This window comes from Pseudorca crassidens, chromosome 5, assembly GCF_039906515.1.
Source record: "Pseudorca crassidens isolate mPseCra1 chromosome 5, mPseCra1.hap1, whole genome shotgun sequence".
Taxonomy (NCBI): domain Eukaryota; kingdom Metazoa; phylum Chordata; class Mammalia; order Artiodactyla; family Delphinidae; genus Pseudorca; species Pseudorca crassidens.
Genome location: NC_090300.1, coordinates 53834141 through 53859805, shown reverse-complemented (window position 1 = coordinate 53859805; position 25665 = coordinate 53834141). Strand labels below are relative to the sequence as shown.

General features: G+C 43.7%; 1 protein-coding gene across 1 annotated transcript in view; it reads left to right on the top strand.

Annotated features, from left to right (window-relative positions):
* Positions 1-25665, top strand: part of SLC7A14 (solute carrier family 7 member 14) — a 119203-nt gene that overhangs the window by 49221 nt on the left and 44317 nt on the right. The window contains exon 2 of the mRNA XM_067738018.1: positions 1895-2351. Coding sequence (XP_067594119.1) covers positions 2048-2351 — 304 coding nt within the window. The 5' untranslated portion in view covers positions 1895-2047. The remainder of the gene's footprint in view (positions 1-1894; positions 2352-25665) is intronic.

Sequence of the window (25665 nt, the reverse complement as noted above, 5' to 3'; positions counted from 1 at the left end):
GATATCTAAGATGTCAAGAATTAACACACAGCATGAAGCAAGGCTGCCAAATTTAGGAGGAAATTAAACCAGTAGGTCCATCACCCAACCCCTGTGAGCCAAACTGCTACATTTCACCTGATTCTTCTAATTAGGTTGTATCCACAAAGCTTTTAGAAGTGGACAAGTGTTACATTAAGTGCTAAGTCGTATTAATTAATAATATGGGTAGATTACACGGGCTGGAACTTGCTGTAAATGTAAATGTCCTAGGCTTATCAGCACAGTACTTGGAATCAATGTTCCAGATGTACTTTAAAAATTCTTTATAGAATTTTATGAAGCTTCTGGCTTCCAAAGAAAGTAACTTCATATAATCTTGGCATTTTCTAACTTGACAAAACTTTAGAAATCATCTAGTACAACAATTCTCAAGTCTATCAGACCCAGCACCTCTTTTTTGTAATACATGTCTTGATACACCCCTCTTTAATATCCTAAAGCAAAATTCATGGGTAACCTGCCTGTATATAACATATTTCAGTATTTAAACACTCAGGCAAGTACAGCTGTCATCATGAGATGCTTGCACTATATGAAAAAGTACTGTAAACGTGCCAGTTTCAAATGGCAGGCTGGTACAGGTGTGCTGAACGGGTGATGCAACACCATGGGTTGCACTGAAAGGGTGTCTTGGTTCTCTAAAACAGTGATGAACTCCACTTAAGTTCAAATCTAAAGAATTTACAATCTTCCTTCAATTTATTCTATAATTGCCTTCCTGGAAAAGTCAAGGTACTTGTCTATTAAAACCGTCCAAAATAATCTCATGTGCTTATATGTAAAACAGAGTTAGGTTTTAGCTTCAGATCATCATAACCAGAATTTTCACCTACAAGAATGTCCGGGGCTTCCCTGGTGGCGCAGTGGTTAAGAATCTGCCTGCCAATGCAGGGGACACGGGTTCGATCCCTGGTCCGGGAAGATCCCACATGCCGCGGAGCAACTAAGCGCGTGCGCCACAACTACCGAAGCCTGCGTGCCTAGAGCCCGTGCTCCGCAACAAGAGAAGCCACTGCAATGAGAAGCCCATGCACTGCAATGAAGAGTAGCCCCCGCTCACCACAAGCAGAGAAAAGCCTGTGCGCAGCAACGAAGACCCAACGCAGCCAAAAATAAAATTAATTAATTAAAAAAAAAAATGTCCGATATCTGAAAATGGTATGACACCATCCCACGCGTTTAACATCTCTGGGGCCCACCAACCAAATGCCATGAACACTCCCCCTACCCCAACCTCTGAGAGCAAAAAATTTCTCAAACCATTTTCATTTCATTTGAGAACAAAGTTCAAAGACAATCCCGTGGGGTGGCCCTGCCCCTCGTGAGAGTCACAGATCCAATTTTACATCCTTATATAAAAAATGAGGACTTGTGTCCCCAGAGATGATGCCCAAGAATCACAGACCAGGTCTCGGCAGAGCCAGGTAAGAAGCACTTAGAGTCTGACAGAAGAGCACTCTCCACAGGCCAGGCATTGTCTTAAGCTCTTTTTAGACAAACACTAATTTAATTCTCACATCGACACAAGGCAGGAGGCTTGATTATCCCCACTATGCAGTAGAAACTGAAGCACAGAGCCATGAAGTAACGTGTCTCAGTTCCCAGAACCGTAAGTAGCAGAGCCCTGACTCAGACCACCCTCTTCATAACCACTATGCCACACAGTGCAAACTACGGACTGTCATTTAGGCCTGGAGGCAAGACAAAGGGGGAAATGCAACCCTCCTGCATTATAAATACACAGGTTAGATCAGTTCTACCAGTTCAGTACACTGACCTCCATCAATGCCTTCAAGCCATAGTTTGTTTCCCACTTGGTCTCATCTTCCTTTTTCTTGTGTTTTTCCTGCAGACATTCATTCCCAGGAGAAGTCTGCCCTGGGGACCTCTCGACCTTTCCTAAAAGGGAGATCCCTGGTCACTAGATGAGTTCCAGAAGCATCCACTAAGGCTTCTGCAGCCCTCTGCCATCAGTTGACCTTCACCACAACCCATCTCGCTCAGGATGAGTGGCTTCCTCGCCTCCCTGGACCCCCGGCGAGTGCAGTGGGGGGCTGCCTGGTACGCCATGCACTCCAGGATCCTGCGCACCAAACCGGTGGAGTCCATGCTAGAGGGAACTGGGGCCACCACAGCACATGGCACCAAGCTAGCCCAGGTGCTCACCACCGTGGACCTCATCTCGCTCGGAGTTGGCAGCTGCGTGGGCACTGGGATGTACGTGGTATCTGGCCTGGTGGCCAAGGAAATGGCAGGACCCGGCGTCATCGTGTCCTTCATCATTGCAGCCGTTGCATCCATACTGTCGGGTAAGCATCTTGTGCAGGCGCAGGCCTGTGGAGAGTGTGCCTGCAGGCCTGTTACTGTTCGTCCCGCTCTCCTAGACTATTTAGTGGTGAGATGAGCAAAGTGGTCATCATGCCCCCTTTTTGCCTTGACTATCAGGGAGTTCAGCGCTAGGTTTGGGCTCATTGTAGTAGCTTCCTTTTTCTTTGGTTTTTCGATCCAAATAAATATTCTGGTGCCTAGCCATTGCCCAACTGCTCATTCCCTGTCATGTCCTAATGGCTCTATTTTTATTCTGTCTCCCTTTCAGGAGAAGAAAGGTCAGTTCTTTCGTGGGGGGTGGATAGAGCCAGGATATAAATAATAAATACTGGATCGGCAGAGTAGCAAAATGACAAGTCAGTAAATCTGATATGATTGGGATTTTATGAGCCTCAAACTGGCATTGTGATCTCCAAGCAGGAGGAAAGCAAGTTAGGAAATAAAGCCATCGTGAGAATCACAAAGCACCATCTGCCACAGCACTGCAACAGACTGATGTTCTGCAGAGGTAGCTCAGCCAGCGCCTTCTCTCTCCTTGAGAAAGAATCATAAAACGCGTTTGCTTTTTTTAATGAAGTACCAGGACTTACACGTTCATAGTTTGTGAAATAGCTCTATTTCCTTTTTCTCTTTCCTCCTCTTCTCTTGAGTTGGAATCCACAGTATCTTCCCAGATGCTGGGGATGGGTCAATGGACACCTTGAAAAAGAAAGAAAAGGAAAACTTACTGCTTCTTGATGGTTATACTGCAAAAGCATGAGGCTTTGCTGGGTTTGGGATTGGCAGGTCACGTGGGTCAGCTCATGTCTTGGCAGTGAATGTTGTGGCCTCTTCAAATGTCTCTGGAGAAGTAAAGATGCTAACCTACACTGGGAGTTCTGTGTACTAACGCACACCATCATAAGAAGAGTTCTACATTAGTATCGTACATCCAGACTAAACAGTCCCCATCCATGTGGGATGCACAGACTAGGGAAACGCCATCAGAAAGTGCACTGTTTATATCTGACATCGTTTTAATGTGATGAGGAAAATATTTCCAGGACCGATTTGATTTATCTCCTGTCATGGCTTATATCCTTGTTGGTCTTACCACTATCTTTTCCTGAAGTCATTCTCTAATATGCATGAATATCCTAATATTTGAGATTCCTGCAGAATAGAGGAGTTTTTCCTTATATATGAATAAATTCTGTGGATGCTTGAAATTCTATTAATATTAACCTGATTGTAATCATTTTCAAACTTGTTTGGCAAGGAAATTATTTGGGGGAAGGTGCCAGATTCTTACTCACCATAAATTTATAAACCTAAAAATGTTAGCACATAGAACAGAAGAGCAGTGGTAAGACAAAAGGCAGGCATGTAACCAGGGAGTCCTACAGAGGACGTAGGGCAGACGGTTCAGAGTCCTGCCTGGTCAATGCAGACTGCACAGTCTCCTCTAGATCCCATCCTATTAAGGCCCAGTCCCCCAAACCATGACAATTCCCACAAATGAATCCTTCCTTCCTACCCTTCAAGGTGCTTCATTACATTTAGAAATTAGAACAAGGCCCAGTCACATTCTGGTAGCCTGTCCCCCTGACAGCGTGCTCATGGGCGCTGTGTAACCTAGACTGGGGCTATGGAGGGAGTATTTACACCACAGAAATTTGCAAATGCTACAAATCAGAGTTTGTTTGTTTGCTGTTTGTTTTCAGAGAGTGAGTTGTTAAACATTTACCAGCACATCACTGAACCAGCCCCACCGAAGGCTCCGGTACTGGCCAGTTATTGGTGCCTTCACCATGGCACCAGGCACCAAAAGAAAGCCCTGCTTCTGTCCCAGTAGGGATGCCCCTCTCTGCACATGGCCTCGTCCATAACACTTCTCTACACTTTGTAACTGACATCTCCCAGCTGAGGCCAGCCAGAATCCTCCTAGAGCCCCCAGCCAGGGACAGGACCAAAATAACTGTGCCAAAGTTAGCATTTTTATATCAGGTTTCTTCAACCAGGCCTCTCACTCTATGATCCTTTGCCATTAAACCAAGGAAAGTCTCCCTCCACCCTCTTCTTTCCACTCCCCCACCATCATCTCCATATAGCTTCTCTCTGGACCCAACTTCCCACTGCTTCTCCATATCTGCATCTATCTTCAGCAATAACTGCTGCTTGGTTGCAAGAGTAGAATAAAGAAAAAGTTGGGATTGACTAGATTTAGCTTTTCCTAGGCAGAGAGAGAGGGGGAAAAAAGCCACGGGGCTAGGAATACTAGAAAAGGAAGAGGAACTACTGCTGGACCACACAACTTAGATTGGATGAGAAGGGAAGTGAGGACATGAAGGCAGTGGTGATTTACGAGAAGTGGTAGGATCGATGAAGACTGGTGTTCTCAATGAGGTCAGGAAATCACTGAAGTAAAAACACCGAGAAAGTGAATTAGAAGACAGAAGTGAAGTTGAAGAGTAGGATGCTTGAAATTAAGATTTCAGAGTGGTAAAGTAATCAGTAACGATAACTTTAGACTTGGAACCTGCCTCAGCCACTGACCAGCTGTGAGACTCTGAGCAAGTTCCATAACTTCTCTGAGCCTCAGTTTCTCCACCCTGAAAATGGTGACAATAATACCTACTTCATAGAGCTGTTGTAAAGACTAAATGAGGTCTCTGTAAAATGCCCATACAACACCTGGCACGTAGCACCTATTAAGTGGTTATTATTATTTTGTGCCAAACCCTATATTAGGAGTTTGCCACACATCATCACGTTTAAGATTCATAATATCTCTTCAAAGTAGGTTTTATTATCTCCAGTTTTACATATGAGGAAACTGAAGTTTAAATAACAGAAACTAGATTTGAATTTATTATGCCAGCAATATCTCTCAACCCTGACTATGAATTTAAATTGGGGAATTTGCTTCTGAATAATGGATTGGGGGAGGAAGGCTCAGCTTTACTGAGTTATAAGTACATACAGTAAAGTTGACCCTTTTAAATATACAATTCTATGAGTTTTGACCAATACATACAATTGTGTAACCTCCACTACAATCAAGATACAGAAGAGTTCCATCACCCCCCAAATAATTCCTTCATGTTACCTCTTTGTGATTTTCCCCTCCTGCCACCCCCAACCCCAGGCAACCAGAGACGTTTTCTGTCTCTATACTTTCGTCTTTTCCAGAATGTTATATAAATGGACTCATTCAGTATGTAACCTTTTGAGTTTAGTTTCTTTCACTTAGTATGATGCATCTAAGATTCATTCATGTTGTGTGTTATCAATGAAACATTACACTTTATTTCTGAGTAGTATCCCACCATATGGATATTCCACAGTTTGTTTTTTTTCTTTTCAATTTATTTTATTTTTTATTTTTATTTTCTGGCTCTGTTGGGTCTTCGTTGCTGCACACAAGCTTTTTCTAGTTGCGGTGAGCGACGGCTACTCTTTGTTGCTGTGTGCGGGCTTCTCATTGCGGTGGCTTCTCTTGTTGCAGAGCAGGGGCTCTAGGCATGCGGGCTTCAGTAGTTGTGGCAGGCGGGCTCAGTAGTTGTGGCTGGCGGGCTCTAGAGCACAGGCTCAGTAGTTGCAGCGCACAGGCTTAGTTGCTCCACGGCATGTGGGATCTTCCCAGACCAGGGATCAAACCCGTGTCCCCTGCATTGGCAGGTGGATTCTTAACCACTGCGCCACCAGGGAAGCCCCACACAGTTTATTCATTTACTAGCTGAAGGACAACTGGGTTGATCCAGTCTGGGACCATTATGAATTAAGCCATTATAAATATCTGTGTACAGGTTTTTGTGTGAACACAAGTTGTCATTTCTCTTGAGTAAATACCTAGGAGTGGAATTGCTGGGTTTTGTGGCAAGTATATGTTTAACTTTATAATGAACTGCCAGACATTTTCCCAAAGTAGCTATCTTATTTTTGATTCTCACCAGCTATACATGAGAGTTCCAGCTGCTCTGTTCTTTGCCAGCACTAAGAATTGTCAGGTGTGTTTTTTTGTGGTTGTTTTGTTTGTTTGTCATTTTGGACGGGGTATAGTGATATTTCAGTACTGTTGAAATTTGCATTTCCCTAATTACGAATATTTTGAGCATCTTTTTATGTATTTATTTGCCATGCAAATATATTCTTTGGTAAAGTGTTCACATATTTTTTTCATTATTTAATTGGAGTCTTCATTTTCTTATTAACTTTTAAGACTTCTTTATATATTTTGGATACAAGTTCTTTATTAGATATATGGTTTTGCAAATATTTTCTCTCAGTTTGTGACTCATTTTAAAATTTTCTTTGAACTTCTGTTTATTCCTTTTTTAAAATACCGATGCTCAGGCTCTACGCCCTAGAGATTCTAATTCAGTTGGACTGGGGTAGAGCCCAGGAACTGGCATTTAAAAAAAATTCCCCAGGGAATTCTAATGTGCAGCCAGGGTTAAGGACTACTCCACTATAGGAACCAGGAGCTACCTCTGGAATAGCCATGACCTGCAAGAAGAGGAAATGTATGTTAAGATAGGAACTACTTGGCCAGCAGATTCTTAAGAGACTTCTGCCCTTGTGGCATCATCTCCCATGAGATGCAAACCAGCTTATAACATGAAGCAAATCTAAGAGAGAGAGCCACTTTCTCTATAATTTGACAAGACCCAAAGTTACAAAAACTTCCCAGGGACTTCCCTGGTGGCGCAATGGTTAAGAATCCGCCTACCAGTGCAGGGAACACGGGTTCAATCCCTGGTCCGGGAAGATCCCACATGCCACGAAGCAACTAAGCCCCATGCACCACAAAAACTGAGCTCTGTGCTCTAGAGCCCGTGCGCCACAACTACTGAAGCCCATGCGCCTAGAGCCTGTGCTCCACGACAAGAGGAGCCACCGCAATGAGAAGCCCGCGCACTGCAACGAAGAGTAGCCCCCGCTCGCCACAACTAGAGAAAAGCCTGCGTGCAGCAACAAAGACCCAACGCAGCCAAAAATATATAAAATTAAAAAAAGAAAAAAAACTTCCCAGGCTCCTCCTACTGTTCCTGCCCCAACACCATAACTGCCCACAGCCCTATCACAGGTAGAGGGAAATTTATCAGAGGAAGCAGCTTGTGCTGTAACCTTTACCCTTGTCCAAAAGGTCTTATCTACTCTTGAATAGCTCAGCAGCCCACAACCAGACCCCGTGCCCATGCCAAACCTGAAAACCCTTTTGTATATACCAGACTGTATAAACCAGATAGGGGAAACAGTTTTTCTTCCTGGTTCCCACTGACAGCTTTGTTGCAAGATGAGGGATGGAAGGAGGGTAGTTTATAGAGGTTCTCTAGTTCACTGGCTTGGGATGAAACACAAAGTAAAGCCTCCGTGTCAGCGACACCTGGCCATTAAAAATAATCTGCCCCAAGAGGCTCCTATGCATGGAACGTGAGTGGAGAAATAAAACTTATTTCCAGTTCTTTTAATATTAATGAAATTGAACCTCAAACAGAGTGTAGGTCTGAATGACTCCTAAGCTCTTGCACTGTCTACAACTACCATTTCAGCCCATTTCTCAGGTGGTTCTGGTAAGGATTAAATGACAGTAAGCATGCATAGTATCAGTCTCCTGCCCGGTACACTATACCAGTAATTTTTATCATCTGCTCATGAGAAATAGTAGCAAAAATCTAGTAAGATACGGTTTGGGAAAGCTGTATTGGGTACCTACCATATGCCAGTCCTGGAGCAATACCAAAAATAAATAAGAAATTGCCTCTACCCTAAAGTACCCATCATCTCCATTAATGGAGATGAATGCTAAACCTGATAAGTAATTATGGCAATAATAGTCATGATAATAATAATGATAGCAGCAGCTACCATTTATTGAGCACTTACTGTGTACCTAAAGAGTTCTAATTGCTTTACACATTATTTTACTCAATCTTCACAACAACCCCATGTGTACATGGTGTTATTTTCCTCATATTACAGATGAGAAAAAGGAGGCTTCTGAAACCTTTGGTAATTGCTTTAAGGCTCTTGTTTAAGAGGTGACAGAGCAAGGAACAGAGTGAAAGCAGTCTGACTCCAGAGCCCTCTCATAATCACTGTTATTCTGCTACTGTATTAGCAGACTAGGATTAGGTTCAGTTGATACAGCAGAAAACTAAAAATGAAAGATAATTTCACTTCTCTCTTGTATAACAGAAGTCTGGAGGGAGGCTGCTACTGTGGCTCTGCAGTCATGGGTAATCAGGCCCCTTGATCTTTCTGGTCTACCATCTGGATACTTGGCTTCCATCCTCAAGGTGCCTGCAAGACCCACGATGGCTGCTGTGGCTCCAGTCAATTTGTCTGAGTTTTGGAAGGCAGGAAGGAAACAGGAAGTTGAGGCAGGTCATTTCCCACATCTCTGTCCCTTTTTAAAGAAGCTTTCTCATAAATCCTTTCCTATAACTTCCATTTATATTGCTTAAAACCTGAACACTTAAGATACAGCAAGTGAGATTGAGAAATGTAGTCTTCTGACTGGGTACATTGCCAACCCAAGTATTACAGGGGTTCTATTGGTGGTAAAGAAAAGGAAAACTAGCTGTCACTGCCACATCTATAATCGATGCACAGCCCCTAAGCCCTCCAGTTCGCTGAGGTCAAGTTGTTCTGAAACATTTAAGTAAAATTTGTTCTGATTCCCAGTAATGTACAATCAGAAAATCTAGAGTCTCCCTCAATAAACCTAGAGAGTTGTGAAGCTTACTTCCTCCAGCTCTGAATCTCTGCTTCCATAGAGTCTCTGTCTCCACTCCATGTTTCATTGGCTTCTTCCCTTTTCTTCACTTCATCATCCAACTAGATGATACCCCAGTCCCTCCTGTCCTCCAAGTAACAGCAAGGTAAAGCTGTATGTGCAGTGAACTTTATGGAAAGTTTGGGCCAGAGATAGGAGATATAATGCAGTCCGTCCCAGCAGACAGCAAGCTTACGATGGAATACAGGCTACTCCAATTCTCCCTGGCTTTAGAGAATGTCCACAAACCCTCTGTTCTTCTTGACTTCGGCCTCCAGCCCCATTGATGGGCAGCCTTCCTCCTTTAAACTGACCTTCTACTCCCTCACCTGCTCACTGTCAAGCCCTAAAACTCTTGTTCATATCTTATCCAGAGCAGCCTACATATCTTTCTATCGCCCTCCAAGTTCATCCTGGCCATTCTCCAAAGACTATCATCCCCTAACCAAAATGGTCCACCAGGATCATTCATTTAAACAAAGTGAGTTCTAGAAGGAGGGATTTGGGGGCCAGGGCAGGAAGGTTAGACATCATTCTGTAGTCATTGAGAAGTTCAGTGGCGTGACCAGATCTGTATTTTAGTAACACAGTGGGGAGAGAACAGAGGTGGGAATCTGGCTGTGTGCATATTGTACAGAACAGGCAAGAGACCACGGGGCTCTAGGCGCTGAAGTGGAGGCTGACAGGAAGCCTGGGATGGAGAAGAGGATTTGGGCATGGCTGGATGAGGGAGGGTGAGGGAGAAGGATAAATGCTCTTTCTAGCTGAGAAAAGGCACATAACAAATGAGAACGTTTTTGAGATAATGTCATTTGAACAATGGATTTACAATACCATCCTGGTGAAAGAAAGTGAAGGCAAAAACAGAAAACTCTAGTAAACAGCCCCGCCACAGAACACCACGAGGTTCAGTAAACTAATCTTTGTGTTCAGAACACTGCATACGGTGCTCTAGTGTAGCGCCTCCTCTCCATCCCCACCAAGCCAGTGCAGGGAGGGGTGATTTTAGTTCTGCCCTCAGATGAGAAGCCAGGGGGTCAGAGGTTAAAGTAACTTCCTGAGAAGCAGGCAGATATTTACTGGCAGAGCCAGAACTCAAATCTAAGATTGCAGGACTCCAAAACGCACGGTCCTCCATTTCAGCAAGCTGCCTCTGATATCTTTAAAGCAAAACACTTTTCGCATTAGATGGGGATTAATAAATTGCAATGGATGAAACGGTCTAAAAGGCAATAAAGGCCCGTCACACCGAGTAGTACGTTTCTTGGCACTCTAAGCTTATGGTTCAGCACTAGGGTTGATCATTGTATTTCCTGCCACCCTCACTTGTTCTTTAGCATCTTCTCAACCAACATTAGGTGAACCCTGGTAACTGAATCCCTGGAGAGGCGGTAAGGGGAACAGAGCTCTTTCCCATAGACGAGGCTTCCAACCGCCTCCCTGGGCTCGTTCTGCAGAACTTCGCAAAGTTTAAGCAGAGTCTCCTCGTTCCAGTGTTCATCTCGGGTTGGATTTTCATGCCGAGGAAGATCGCTAAATATTTAGGATCTATTTAGATAGCCTAGTGAGTTTCTTTGTTTTGTTTTTCAGAACAGACCATTTTCCCCTCCCCAAATTGAAGCCAGACCTGAGAGGTGACCACCAGAAGGGTTGGCCCTTCTGCAACCTATTTTCAATGACCTAAGATCACTCATTCATTCCACAAACTTGCATTTATTTGTTCCCCCAAACATATCTGAGAACTGCTCTTAACCACACTGGGGGCTGGGAGAGGCAGAAATGCAAAGTGGGTGAGAGGGTAGAGAGGAAATGCAAAGATGAACAAATTCAGGGCAGTCTCCAAGCTTACTGAAGACTAGCTCTCCAAAATACTGTCTAAATACACAGCTGTAGTTTGAAATCTTAATAATGATAGCAGCTGCCCCTGATGTTTTAAAGTCTCTAAGACAGAAGTTAGTAAACACTCAGTAAATGTTAGTCATTTCTATTATTACTACTATTGTTTTTATTATCATTAGGCAAATTCTGTGCCCTGGGCACCATGCATATACTACCTCACTTAGTCCTCTCAGCCTCCCTGGTAGGTGATAGTAGCTTTCCTGTAGTATGCCCGATCATAATAGCTAAGCCACGGAGCACCGATAACATGCCTGGCACTAGCTGAACACCAGTTGCACAATCTTCTCAACAAATCCTACAAAATAAGTACCACTGTCAGATCCATTTTGCAGATGACAAAACTGAGGCTTGCGGGGGATGGGTGACTTGTCCGGGGCAACGAAGCAGTCAGCGGCAAAAGGCAAGTCTAAATTTGATTCTGCCTGCTCCAGAGACTGTTACCACCATGTTGCTCCATGCAGACACACCCCCTCAAAAAGTTTAAAAACTCGCCAGAGAGAATCGAGCGAATCAAGGAAACCCTCATTCTTATTAGGGTTTCAAAAGAGCCTGTAGCTCATTCTATTCCATTGATTAGGAGAGCACTTTTCTAGCTCAAAACTTCTGTAACCCAGGTCATGAAAATGACTTCTAAGCTCAGCGGCTTTCTGTCACCTGTCAGCCGTGAGAAGGGTGTTGTGAAGTGCATGTAGCTCTTCTATGTGGGGCTGGATTGACAGCCCTGTAGGAAGGATGTCAGTTACCAGTTCAGAAAAGGTGAGCACAATTTAATAGAAATATGCAAGTTTCTCAAATTGCTGATTGTGAAAATGAGTTTCCTCCAGCACACACAGGAGAAACTGGGTTTCTTTGACATCTTCTCCAGCACTTGCTGGGGCAGACAGTGCATACCGAGAGCCCCTAGCACGGCTGTGAGAGGGACTGGCCGCCGGCTCTGGGCTCAGCGTGGCAGGGTGCCGCAGAAGACAGGAAAGAACTCGGAGACAAAGGGCTTGACATCAATCGATGCAAAGAAGCAAGACAGGCACACGTGAAATAGTCATGAGAGCTGCAAGAGACAAAGGGCCTGGGTCAGGAGTCAGGACACCTGGGATCTAGTTCCAGCTCTGTCCCTCAGCAGCTCAGGACCCTGGAACAAGTCATTCACGTCTCTCGACCTCAATTTCCTCCTATGCACAATGAAGAGTTCAGATTGGATTGCCTGTGTGAGTTAGGGTGAAAAAGAGAACTTAGGGAGCGGAAAGATTTGTCAAGAAAGGTCCAATGCCTCAACTCCCCACACACACATCCCAACACCACGTAGCAGAGGAGCACCAGGAAGCATCAGAGCAATTAGTCCCAGAGCTGATCTAGCTCACTTCAAGCCCTGCTCAGCCATTTACTACTTGTGCAACTTGAAAAATGTACTTAACCTAGAGCTTCCCAAGCAGGTTGCCAAAAATTATAGGTGTGCCAAGGTATTGCTCCCTCAGCCCTCAGGGCAGCAGGAGGTGGGAGAGGCCCAAGGCTACTCACTGCTACCTGTGAACAGCCTCGTCCCGTTACACATGACCTCCTTCCCACATCCGTACAAACGTCATTTTCTAGGTGTATTCTGTCAAGTGGAAAATACTGGGAAGTCCTGAGAACCTGTCTAGATCCTGGACTCATTCTCTGTAAATGGAATAATGATGGCCTCAGCATCCTTTCTATCTTGTGAGATTAAGATCGAGTATGTAAAGTGCTCAGTAGAGCTGGTGCACACAGTAAATGTTTAGTAATGTTTGCTCTTATTTTTATCCCTACTACCACTACTGCTGGCCAGATCTCCAACCTAACAAGGCTAGGTTCGTTCTTAGTGCAAATGAGCAGGCCTTGGTTCCGATTCTGAAGCCCCTCAGCGCACACCTGGTAAAAGACTCAGACCCGCCTCCTACTCAGCCTTTCTCCAGATAAACCTTGGGCAAAAAGCATACTTTTGTTCCTGAAGGTATTTGCCCAAGAGGAACTCTCATCTCTACAGGGACAGTCCCCTTCAAACAAGCTGTGCTGCAAAACATACAAAAAAGCTGTGCCTCAGAAAACAAGTAAATAAGTGCATAAGAGAATTACAGATTGTGATGAGGGCTCCATGGAAACTAAACAGGGTACCAGTGCGAAGTACTCTCTCTCTCTGAACAAGTGATATTTAAGCAGCCTCCATTCTGTGCACTAAAACAGGGGCTAGAGGTGAGTCAGGAACAACAGGCAAGGATAAGCACCTGAGACAGGAGCGCTCATGGAAACTCATAGAGGAGTTACTCCTAGCACCAGCTCCTGCCCTTAGGGCTCTGGGGAAAGGCAGACTACGTGCAGAGTCTAACTGGCTGGGCACAGCAGCTCAGGAGCTCCGCATGTGCCAGCCATCAGCTCTGAACACCCTGCCCCACTCGGTGCCCCTCCTCACACTGCCGGGTCACAGAGGCTGGTGCTAAGGGCCCATGGCCAGCCGAGTGAATCAGGGAGGTCACTGCCCCGACCCCGGCAAATTCCACCAGCCCTGGCAAGGGGGTGAGATCACCCAAGCAAAGGGGGTATGAAGAGAAAAGAACAAAGGGCAGAACTTTGTTAAATGGCTACAATCAGATGGAGATGGAGAGATCAAAAGCAATAATGGAGAAAGAAAAATGTAGGCAGAGGTGGAGGAGTGAAACTGAAGGAAGAATATATTCTTCCACATGGAACTGAAGAAGGTGTAAGCACTGGCAGCCCAAGCTGCAGGGACGCTGATAAACGGCCTTTCCAGTTGACAGCCTGAGGATCGGAGCTGCCAATTTCTGGGGTACAGCATAGACAAACACCGTAATACAAAGGGTAGAGCTGGCATGGAGAAGACAGAACAGCAAGCAGTACAGTGAAACTTTGATTTAACAACCCAAGAAATGCATTCATCCTAGACACAGTCTGTGCCTGTGCTTTATTGAGTGTCCACGGGTAGCTGTATGTGCGTGAAAAGCAATGATTTGCTAGCACGCATCACAAACATTTCATACTCTACTTCACCACTGGCCATTTACATAGACCTGGTCCTCAAAGTCCCTTGCAAAGTAGTTGAAAACATATAAATATATGTATACATTTACATAAATATGTATGTATACGCATGCACACATAAATATATCTTTATATCCTATCAACTCTTCAGGAATTTCCTATTCTGTAATAAATTCAATAGTCCTTGGTTATTTTGAGACTTTATTTACAAATACCCCAGTTTATAATTTCTGAGGCTTTTTAAAGAAAATAAACAATGCAGTGAATTTCTCTTACGTATAAAACATAGATATAAATGCCTGCTCCTTTGCAAACACCTCTAAGCATGTTTTAATTATGAGAGCACTCGACACAATAAATCATGTCAAAAGCACTCAGTGTTTTCCTTGGAGGGCATGCCTCTGTCAAGAAGCCACCAACATATCCAAGCGATTCACTGTTCCATTCACTGGAGTTGTCTTGTAGAAAAGTCAGCTAAAATCCCACCATTGCTATTGCATTTGGTAGGGGCTGTCCAGTTGGAAGCAATCCATTAGGACCATCTAGGTGAGAATCTAGGAAAAACAGTTACCCCAGATCCTGGTCAGCTGTGCCCCAGTACTGTTTACCATGCACTCCATCCTTCCATCCTCATGGACCAGCAGGCAGCAACACTCACTCCTTAAAATACAAACTTCATACTTATGCCCTACAGAAGGCCAAATTCTTCTAGAGTTTGTGGGCTGGAGAGTAGAAGGGGTGAAGGAGAGGGAGGGAGGTGAAAGTGGTATGTGTTTGTACCCCAGGAGGGAGAATATACTAGAAAGAATTAGGAGCTGTAACCAAATGCCCACACCCAGAAGATTCTCTCTAACAACTTCCTGAGTCCTGAGTCTCTGGTCTGCATGTGGCCCACTTTGGAAAAAAGTCAAGATGGCACCCCTCTTCGGAGGGGTTTCTCATGTCTCTGGGAAGGTCCTCCACTGAGAGCAGATCCAGGCCCACGAGAGATTCTCTGGGTCTCACCCTCCTGGGCATCTGCCAAGAACGCAGCCTGTCCCGGGGGAACCTGGTCCCACGTGATTGTCAGATGGGCTGAGGAGGCCACGCAAGGGCTCAGGTGTGTTCTCTTAGCACTCTCTTTTAGTCCTGCCCACTAAATTCTCAGGGCAAGGGGGTGATGGCCTGGTCCCCTCACAGAAGCTTCTTAGGACTGTCATCTCTGTCAGCGGGGGCACTGCCTACTCCTGGAGAGATGAGCTGGAAAATCTTTGACTGGCTGTCACTTCAGTGCCTGCCCTCCTTGCCTTTCCGCACAAAGCCTTTATGGCTCAGTCATCAGAGTCATCTGGACGAGGGGCAGTAGGTCTCATAAAGAAAGGTTGAACAAGAAACTGGGAACTTTCTCTTCACCCTCACAATTTCTAACAGGATTTGTGGAAAAGAACAGATGTTTCTAGATTAAAGATTAAGAACCTAAAAAGAAAATTTTCCAGGTCTTGACTTAGAAGTGAATCAAGCACACATAGGGCTTGGTCCAGATTCTAGATGACTTCTCTGCCAATGCTGAGTCTCTAAAACCATCAGCCAACAATACTTGTTTCTAATCTCTTTTATCCCATCTACGAGGCAAAGGCTCCTGCACAGACACTCCAGAAGCTACTGCTAAGTAAAGCTCTCTGATATCCTTTTCCTCAACTGTAGTAACAGCCTAACTCCCACTGGAGGAGTGCCTGCCCGTGACAACCTGCACAGTAGGCATCACCATCGCCAGTTTCCAGATGGAGAAACTAAGGGTCAGTGAATTGGGTGAGTTGCTCAAAGCCACAGTTAGTAATAGTTCTAGTTGCCATTTACCAAGCACTCACTTTGTGTGATGCACTGGGCAAAATGATCTGTGTGCATTATCTCATTTAATTGTTATAAGCACTCTCTGGGTCTCTCTCCAGAGGCTGTGTCTCTTCTATGACACCTCACGGCTTCTCCTAAAGCAAAGAGGGGCTGCTGATGGAGGCCCCAACATTCCCATGCAGCTTACCTGGGCATCAGATGAGGAACCATGTACAATGGGCCTACCATAGGTAGATGCTCCAACACATGTGTCTTTCCCTTTTGTAACATCTTTTCCCCTGCAAGGCTCTCTTTGATGTTAACCCAAGGTCACCTACATAAAAATGTTATGAGCAGAAAAAAGGGCAGTTCTAGCCCACCTGCCATCTCAGCAATGAAGAGGGACCAATCTGGGCCAGAAGATGGACTCAGGAAAAGCTAACCCTGTGAATTTTTCTGTTGAAAGCAACCATATGATCTTTATTATTATTATTACCATCTTCATTATCACTGATAAAGCAATACAATTAATGTACACTAATGATGATATTAACAATAGCATGACCAGACAATATGACACTGGAATTCATCATGTTATGAAAACTGTACCTTCCAATAACCTCTAAAATATTTTCAAACGGGAGATCTAGACAAGAGAGTAAACACATAGTCTGGTCTTATTTCATAAGTAAACTAATAAACTTCCTTGACCTATTTTGGGAGTCACTTCTCTGACTATGAGGACAGCTTCTTTCCTTCCTGTTTATATGCTGATATATTGGTGCAGCAGGTTGGGGAACTTTCCAGTTCTCTGCTTCCTACCCAACTTTAATTGGAGGCCTGTCAGGTTCAGTAAGTAATAGTGTCACACACACCCTGATTGAAGATGCCACCCATTCCCTAAACACAGGCTCTTACTGTCCACCTGGGACCCGCTTTGGCAGAAAAATTATGGCGTCCCCAGACAGACTGCTTTTCTTCCAGATGCATTTGTAAACATTGCCTGGGCTTCACTGACAGGTGATGGAGTGACCAAGGTTACTCAGGTAGAAGAGACGGTCGAAGTGGGAGGGAGAGAGAGCCTGATGGATTACTCCCTGAAAAAGAAACCCACAATTTTCTTGGCTGATCAAGAGCATTGGGAAGAGGACATTGGTGCAGGGTCGCAGGGGGCTGAATAGATGTTTCTCAGAATCCAGCAACGTGCTTCTCAAGGGGGACAGTGAGGATGGGGATACTTCATTACCACCATCTGGAATTCAGTGCTGCAGAGAACACAAATGTTTCCAAGAGAACTCACACTCTACTTCTCTCTAGGGTCCTGTGATTTCTCCTTATACCCCACTCCCAACCTACTAGCAGTACTAGCAACCATATCAGTATACACAACACGTATAGCCCTGCTGTGAACTGATTAATGGAACAGAGATATTTTAAGAAGACTAAGAAAATGAGAAGGAAATGGGTAACAATGATCTCAGCAAAATGCCGTCTTTGGTGAGGACTTCCTTAAAGACATGTTTGGGTCTAAGTGGTGAGTTGCACTGGTGTCATCCAACAGCTGATTCCTTCCTGGGTCTATGAGACAGAGGATAATTGGCACTCAGGAGGAACTGACTTCATGGACAAGGCATCGCTGACCGATACAACACGTTCAAAACAACCAATCAGGCCTGTTATCTGTGGCCTCTGGCCAGTCACCCCAGGCAGGCTCCTCTGAGCAACACACAGGCTGGGACTGATCCCAGAGACCTGTATGAAACTGCAGAGCTGGCTAATTGTTTTCCTGGACGCTCCTCTCCACTCCTTCTCGTACCTCCTGACGCCCTTTTCTCTATGGACAGTCCTTCTGGCTCTCTGACCACCTCACTTCAGAACTCAGGGTCGCAGTTCTTTAAAGCAGCCCATGCACTTTCCCCCACTCCCTACAACTAATATCTCCTTTCTTGTTTTCTTGTAATTGTTGCTCTTCTGGTCTGTCCTCGCCACTAGACTATAAGACCCACGGAAAAGGAACTGTATTCTTCCTATTCACCTTTAAGTCCCTAAAATCTAACGTAGATGCATCAAGATGGCACCTTATAAATGTTTCAGATAAATGAATGAATGAATTGGAAAGCTCCTAGAACTGGCTATGGAGACTTCCATTCTAGCCCCTGCTCTGTCATTACCTGAATATGCAGCTTCAGGTCTGGGGCTCGGCTGCATCCTCTATCAAGTAAGAAAACCACCCAGATGAGCAGCTGATACCCCTCCCCCACCCCACGCTCAGAACAGCCTGTGGGTCCTCAGAGGATAGTCAAAAGCTCTGGGGAGGCGTGGGATGCGGGAGATCCCGGGCAGACCAGCCTCAGGTCTCCTACTCTCTCCTCAGACAGAGCACCTTTCACTTATTTATGTATTAAGCTCTCAAATAAGACTTTGTGGGCAGAGTGGGTTTTACAACCAAGAGAAAGCTTTACGACTATAGTAGATGAACCATACGGTCCTTTTCTGCTAGATTCCCCCAACGTATTAACCAGGTCCTGCTCCCTCAACACTTGACCCCAGTCCATCTCTGCAGACTCATCATCTTCAATCCCCAAAGCAGCCTATACGTCATTCCAGCTGTGTCCTTTCATCTGCCTGAGACCCCCCTTTCCCATTTTGTTCTGCCTGGGAAAGCCCAGCTCACCCTTCAAGATGCAACTCAATAGCCTCCCCACTTCATTTCCCCTCTTCCCCGGCAACCAGAGAACCATGCTCCCTCAGAACCACACTCGCCCCACGGGGCTCACAGAGCACCTCATAAATACCCTACAACGTTACGTACCAGCCGCGTGGAATCTTCCAGTTATTAAGCTCTTTCCCGATTAGAATATAGACGCTTCAACGTCAGGAGACCTGCCTTACTTCCCGTTTAAGTCTCTGATACTCACCACAGCGCCTGATTTAGTAGGCACTAAAGGAAGGAAATTTAGGAAGTCCGAAGTTATTCAGGAAATCAGTAAATACACTGATAAGTAGGTTAGGGAATTAGTCAATATGTTAAACTACATGGTAATGGGAAAACCTCTCTTTATCTGAGTAGAGTAATTGGTGTTCAGGTGTAAATAACCACTAGATTTAATCTTCCCAGGCCCAAGTACACTTTTAAAAAGTACTTATTTGTCTGATGGCTTTCTTTGGTGGAAGGAAGAGGGAAATGTATTTCTCAAGTGGAGAAACCCTTCTCTACCTTTCACCTACCGCCAGCGGGATCTCTCTCCTTTACACCCTCTTAGGGTGGCGAATCTTTGCTTCCTGGTCCTGAGAAGGTACTAAAGAACCAGGGTGGGCAGGCTGTGAATGACAGGATGACATTAGACAGGGAGGAACATGTAGTGATCATCTTAACACTTGGGCAGCGCTGTCTTAGGTACAAGTTTAGAAAGTTCAATATTGTTCGTAGGCTCCCTGGGAGTATCTAACTAAAGTCTGGCCTATTATACCTATATATGATAGGACCATAGACTCTTGCAGTTAAAAAGAAATTCACACTGAAAGGAACCAAACTTTTCTGAACCTCAAATCACACATTTGGGGTACTCACAAAGGGACTGATCGAGAATGTTTCAAATATGGAATCTTCTGGTATCTTGTCCCAACCCACTTTTCAATGTGTAAATCCTAAGTTTGACTGCTCTTCAGGCTGGGAATTACTCAATTTAAGCAAAAGTAGTTCTAGGTATGGAAATAAAACAGAACACTAGGGATATTACAAAATGAGAACAGGGGTATGTTTACAATGTACTTAAAAGGTAGATAACCGAAAAGGATATCAGAGTTGCAGGCTATGAGGAACCATTCCTATTCTCTCTAGTCCTGCAGAAATGAATCCTCCATACTGCTCGAGGACTTGCCATCTCTGAACAACCCTAATGGGAGAACTTCCATCATGTTCTCTGCAGCACGCTGTCGCTCGCTGATGGCCATTTGCACCCCGACATTGTACTCTCTATTGATTTTCTCCACCTACACGGTTATACTTTGGGAATCAATATGCCTCTCCCTCTCCAACCACTTGATGAATAGCCAAGGAACGCAAAGTCACTTCGATAACAGCATAAGGCAAATATGACTGGGAAGGTAACTCTGGGGCAAGAAATTTTTGAAATGCCTTACTAAATTGAGTAGAGATTGTTTATAGACTTCTCTCACATTTAGAATAGTGGTTCTCCATCCTAGTACACCAAATCAACTTTAGATAATAAATACACTGCAATTCTTTTTCTACTATTCTGCAAAGCAAACTAGAGATAATGTTACCTTCCTAAACACTAACTTTTTTAAAAAAAAAATCACCATGCCCTCTGTATAGAAGATAAATGAAAGAAGAGTAATTTCTGATAAAAATAATATATCAGCATGTGAATGCTGGGGCATAAGTACATTAGGGGACACAACAGAGTCGTTGGTTGCCTGCCGTCATTTGTAGAACCACTATGAATGCAACTGCTACAAATGTACCTTCACATAGGTGTGCTGTTTGGTGCTCAAAGACCATGAGTCTTGAGCTGCTGCTGATGTGGTTTTCCCAAATGATGAGCAGCTCCTGGTAAATTCTGAGACAAAACAAATTACAACTGTCCCTCAATTTACCCAGTCGTTGCATCCCAGGAAAATTCAATGTACATAAAACCATACCAAAAAAATGCTTTGTGTTAATATGTAAAATGAAGATAGATTCAAGCTTAGAAATCATAAACAGGTTTTGTCTTACATGAATGTCCACTGGGACCTTCGGAATCATGTAAGACACAGGACAATGCCTCATTCGGTGGGACAGTCCCACACACTGCAGAATGTCTAACAGCCCAGGCTCCCACCCATTTAATGCCATGAGTGCCCACAATAATCATGTGAACCACAGACACCCTCACAGATTTCCAAAATTTCCCCTAGGAGGCAGTACTACCTTTCCCGAGACTACTGGCTTGCAGTATTTCCTACAGGGTTTCCCCCATTGACCCAAATGATTAAGAGTTTCTTCTAGCCGTAAAACCAAAGAACAATAGCATGAGAAGGTAGCCTGAAGCTCATCTAGTTGACCCCCTCGTTTTACCCATGTGAGGTAAGTAACTTGCCTTTGGACACTCAGTTACCACATAATCTAGGATGAAAAACAAGGCTTCCCTTTCCGTGGTTTTTATTTCTCATAGAAATTAGAAAGATACCCTTGAATGTGTCTCTCTTACACATGAGATAGTTGAAACAAATGTTGAATGACCGACAACATTTTCCAGTTTTTTTCCAGGATACTTGGGGTTGAAATCACTCACTCCTCACCACTGAGCTTCAGTGACAAGCTGTAAACTTTCTAGTGTCCACCAAAAGCTTGGATTCCTGCATACAAATAAATCAGAAGGTTTCAAAAATAAAACCCCTCACAATGTGTTCAAAATGAGAATGTGTCCCAAAGAATGATTTATGGTAGCAGAAATTGTCTTACATGGTTAGTGGCGAATTGATTGTCCCACTGTTCTCCCCAAACTCTAGTCATCAGGATCCAATCAGGTTTGGGGAAATGAGTGACTAAGATTCTATATGTTCCTGCACTGTGCACAGCATAGGGCCTCTTCCTCCAATCCAGGAGATCAAGGGGCGGGTCCCTTCACAAGACCTAAAGAAGACTTGACTCTTTGCTAATTACCCTTGGTCAGTGGGTTCTGATGGTGAATTGGATGCTTTTTAATTTAATTTGTCAGATCAAATATTAAGGAGAGAACTTTGACTACCCAAACTTCATAATACTGGCTCTCCAAATTAATTTGCAATCAAACTGATGCCCATTTCAAAAGCATTCCTTGCACAAATTCTACTTATAAGCCTTGTACATTATCAGGTGGTAAAGAAGGAAGGAGAGAAGAAGCCCATAGAATATAAGAATTATTAGGTATACAGAGATCGGTTCAAGATGGCAAAGTAGAAGACCATGCTCTCACTCCCTCTATCGAGAACACCGGAATCACACCTAACTGCTGAACAATCATCGACAGGAAGACACTGGAACTCACCAGAGAAGATACCCTACATGCAAAGACAAAGGAGAAGCTGCAATGAGACAGTAGGAGGGGCACTATCACAATAGAATGAAATCCCATTACCGCCGGGTGGGTGACTCACAAACTGGAGAACACTTATACCACAGAAGTCCACCCACTGGAGTGAAGGTTCTGAGCCACACGTCAGGCTTCCCAACCTGGGGGCCTGGCAACGGGAGGAGGAATTCCTAGAGAATCAGACTTTGAAGGCTAGTGGGATTTGACTGTGGGACTTCGGCAGGACTGGTGCAAACAGAGACTCTACTCTTGGAGGGCACACACAAAGTAGTGTGCATATCGGGACCCAGAGGAAGGAGCAGTGACCCCAAAGGAGACTGAACCAGACCTACCTGCTAGTGTTGGAGGGTCTCCTGCAGAGGCAGGGGGCAGCTGTGGCTCACCAAGGGACAAGGACACTGGCAGCAGAAGTTCTGGGAAGTACTGCTTGCCATGAGCCCTCCCAGAGTCTGCCATTAGCCCCACCAGAGAGCCCGGGTAGGCTCCAGTGTTGGGTCGCCTCAGGCCAAACAAACAACAGGGAGGGAACCCAGCCCCACCGATCAGCAGACAAGCGGATTAAAGTTTTACTGAGCTCTGCCCACCAGAGCAACAGCCAGCTCTACCCACCACAAGTCCCTCCCAAGGAAACTTGCACAAGCTTCTTAGATAGCCTCATCCACCAGAGGGCAGACAGCAGAAGCAAGAAGAACTACAATCCTGTAGCCTGTGGAACAAAAATCACATTCACAGAAAGATAGACAAAATGAAAAGGCAGAGGGCTATGTACCAGATGAAGGGACAAGATAAAACCCCAGAAAAAGAACTAAATGAAATGGAAGTAGGCAACGCTCCAGAAAAAGAATTCAGAATAATGATAGTGAAGATGATCCAGGACCTCGGAAAAAGAATGGAGGCAAAGATTGAGAAGATGCAAGAATTCTTTAACAAAGATCTAGAAGAATTAAAGAAGAAACAAACAGAGATGAACAATACAATAACTGAAAAGAAAAATACACTAGAAGGAATCAACTGCAGAATAACTCAGGCAGAAGAACAGATAAGTGACCTGGAAGACAGAATGGTGGAATTCACTGCTGCAGAACAGAATAAAGAAAAAAGAATGAAAAGAAATGAAGACAGCCTAAGAGACCTCTGGGACAACATTAAACACAACAACATTCACATTATAGGGGTCCCAGAAGGAGAAGAGAGAGAGAAAGGACCCGAGAAAATATTTGAAAACATTATAGTCAAAAACTTCCCTAACATGGGAAAGGAAATAGCCACCCAAGTCCAGGAAGTGCAGAGAGTCCCATACAGGATAAACCCAAAGAGAAACATATCGAGACACATAGTAATCAAACTGGCAAAAATTAAAGACAAAGAAAAATTATTGAAAGCAGCAAGGGAAAAACGACAAATAACATACAAGGGAACTCCCATAAGGTTAACAGCTGATTTCTCAGCAGAAGCTCTACAAACCAGAAGAGATTGACATGATATGCTTAAAGTGATGAAAGGGAAGAACCTACAACCAAGATTACTCTATCCAGCAAGGATCTCATTCAGATTTGATGGAGAAATCAAAAGCTTTACCGACAAGCAAAAGCTAAGAGAATTCAGCACCACCAAACCAGCTCTACAACAAATGCTAAAGGAACTTCTCTAAGTGGGTAACACAAGAGAAGAAAAGGACCTACAAAAAAAAAAAAACCCAAATTAAGAAAATGGTAATAGGAACATACATATCGATAATTACCTTAAACGTGAAGAGATTAAATGCTCCAACCAAAAGACACAGGCTTGCTGGATGGATACAAAAACAAGACCCATATATATGCTGTCTACAGAGACCCATTTCAGACCTAGGGACACATACAGACTGAAAGTGAAGGGATGGAAAAAGATATTCCATGCAAATGGAAATCAAAAGAAAGCTGGAGTAGCAATTCTCCTATCCAATAAAATAGACTTTAAAATAAAGAATGTTACAAGAGACAAGGAAGGACACTACGTAATAATCAAGGGATCAATCCAGGAAGAAGATATAACAATTATAAATATATATGCATCCAACATAGGAGCACCTCAATACAGAAGGCAACTGCTAACAGCTATAAAAGAGGAAATCGACAGTAACACAATAATAGTGGGGGACTTTAACACCTCACTTACCCCAATGGAAATCATCCAGAGAGAAAATTAATAAGGAGACACAAGCTTTAAATGACACAATAGACCAGATAGGTTTAATTGCTATTTATAGGACATTCCATCCAAAACAGCAGATTACACTTTCTTCTCAAGTGCGCACAGAACATTCTCCAGAACAGATCACATCTTGGGTCACAAATCAAGCCACAGTAAATATAAGAAAATTGAAATCATATCAATCATCTTTTCTGACCAAAACGCTATGAGATTAGAAATCAATTACAGGGAAAAAACTGTAAAAAACGCAAGCACGTGGAGGCTAAACAACACGTTACTAAATAACCAAGACATCACTGAAGAAATCAGAGAAGAAATCAAAAAATACCTAGAGACAAATGACAATGAAAACACGATGATCCAAAACCTATGACATGCAGCAAAAGCAGTTCTAAGAGGGAAGTTTATAGCTATACAAGTCTACCTCAAGAAACAAGAAAAATCTCAAATAAACAATCTAACCTTACACCTAAAGGAACTAGAGAAAGAAGAACAAACAAAACCCAAAGTTAGTAGAAGGAAAGAAATCATAAAGATCACAGCAGAAATAAATGAAATAGAAACAAAGAAAACAATAGCAAGAACAATAAAACTAAAAGCTGGTTCTTTGAGAAGACAAACAAAATTGATAAACCATTAGCCAGACTCGTCAAGAAAAAGAGGGAGAGGACTCAAATCAATAAAATTAGAAATGAAAAAGGAGAAGTGACAACAGACACCACAGAAATATAAAGCATCCTAAGAGACTACTACAAGCAACTCTATGCCAATAAAATGGACAACCTGGAAGAAATGGACAAATTCTTAGAAAACTACAACCTTCCAAGACTGAACCAGGAAGAAACAGAAAATATGAACAGACCAATCACAAGTAATGAAATTGAAACCGTGATTGAAAATCTTCTAACAAACAAAAGTCCAGGACCAGATGGCTTCACAGGTGAATTCTATCAAACATTTAGAGAAGAGTTAACACCCATCCTTCTCAAACTCTTCCAAAAAATTGCGGCGGAAGGAACACTCCCAAACTCATTCTATGAGGCCACCATCACCCTGATACCAAAACAAGACAAAGATACTACAAAAAAAGAAAATTACAGACCAATATCACTGATGAATATAGATGCAAAAATCCTCAACAAACTACTATCAAACAGAATCCAACAACACATTAAAAGGATCATACACCATGATCAAGTGGGATTTATCCCAGAGATGCAAGGATTCTTCAATATACGCAAATCAAACAATGTGATACACCATATTAACAAATTGAAGAATAAAAACCATATGATCATCTCAATAGATGCAGAAAAAGCTTTTGACAAAATTCAACACCGATTTATGATAAACACTCTCCAGAAAGTGGGCATAGAAGGAACCTACCGCAACATAATATAGGCCATGTATGACGAACCCACAGCAAACATTACTCTCAATGGTGAAAAACTGAAAGCATTTCCTCTAAGATCAGGAACAAGACAAGGCTGTTCACTCTCACCACCGTTATTCAACATAGTTTTGGAAGTCCTAGCCACAGCA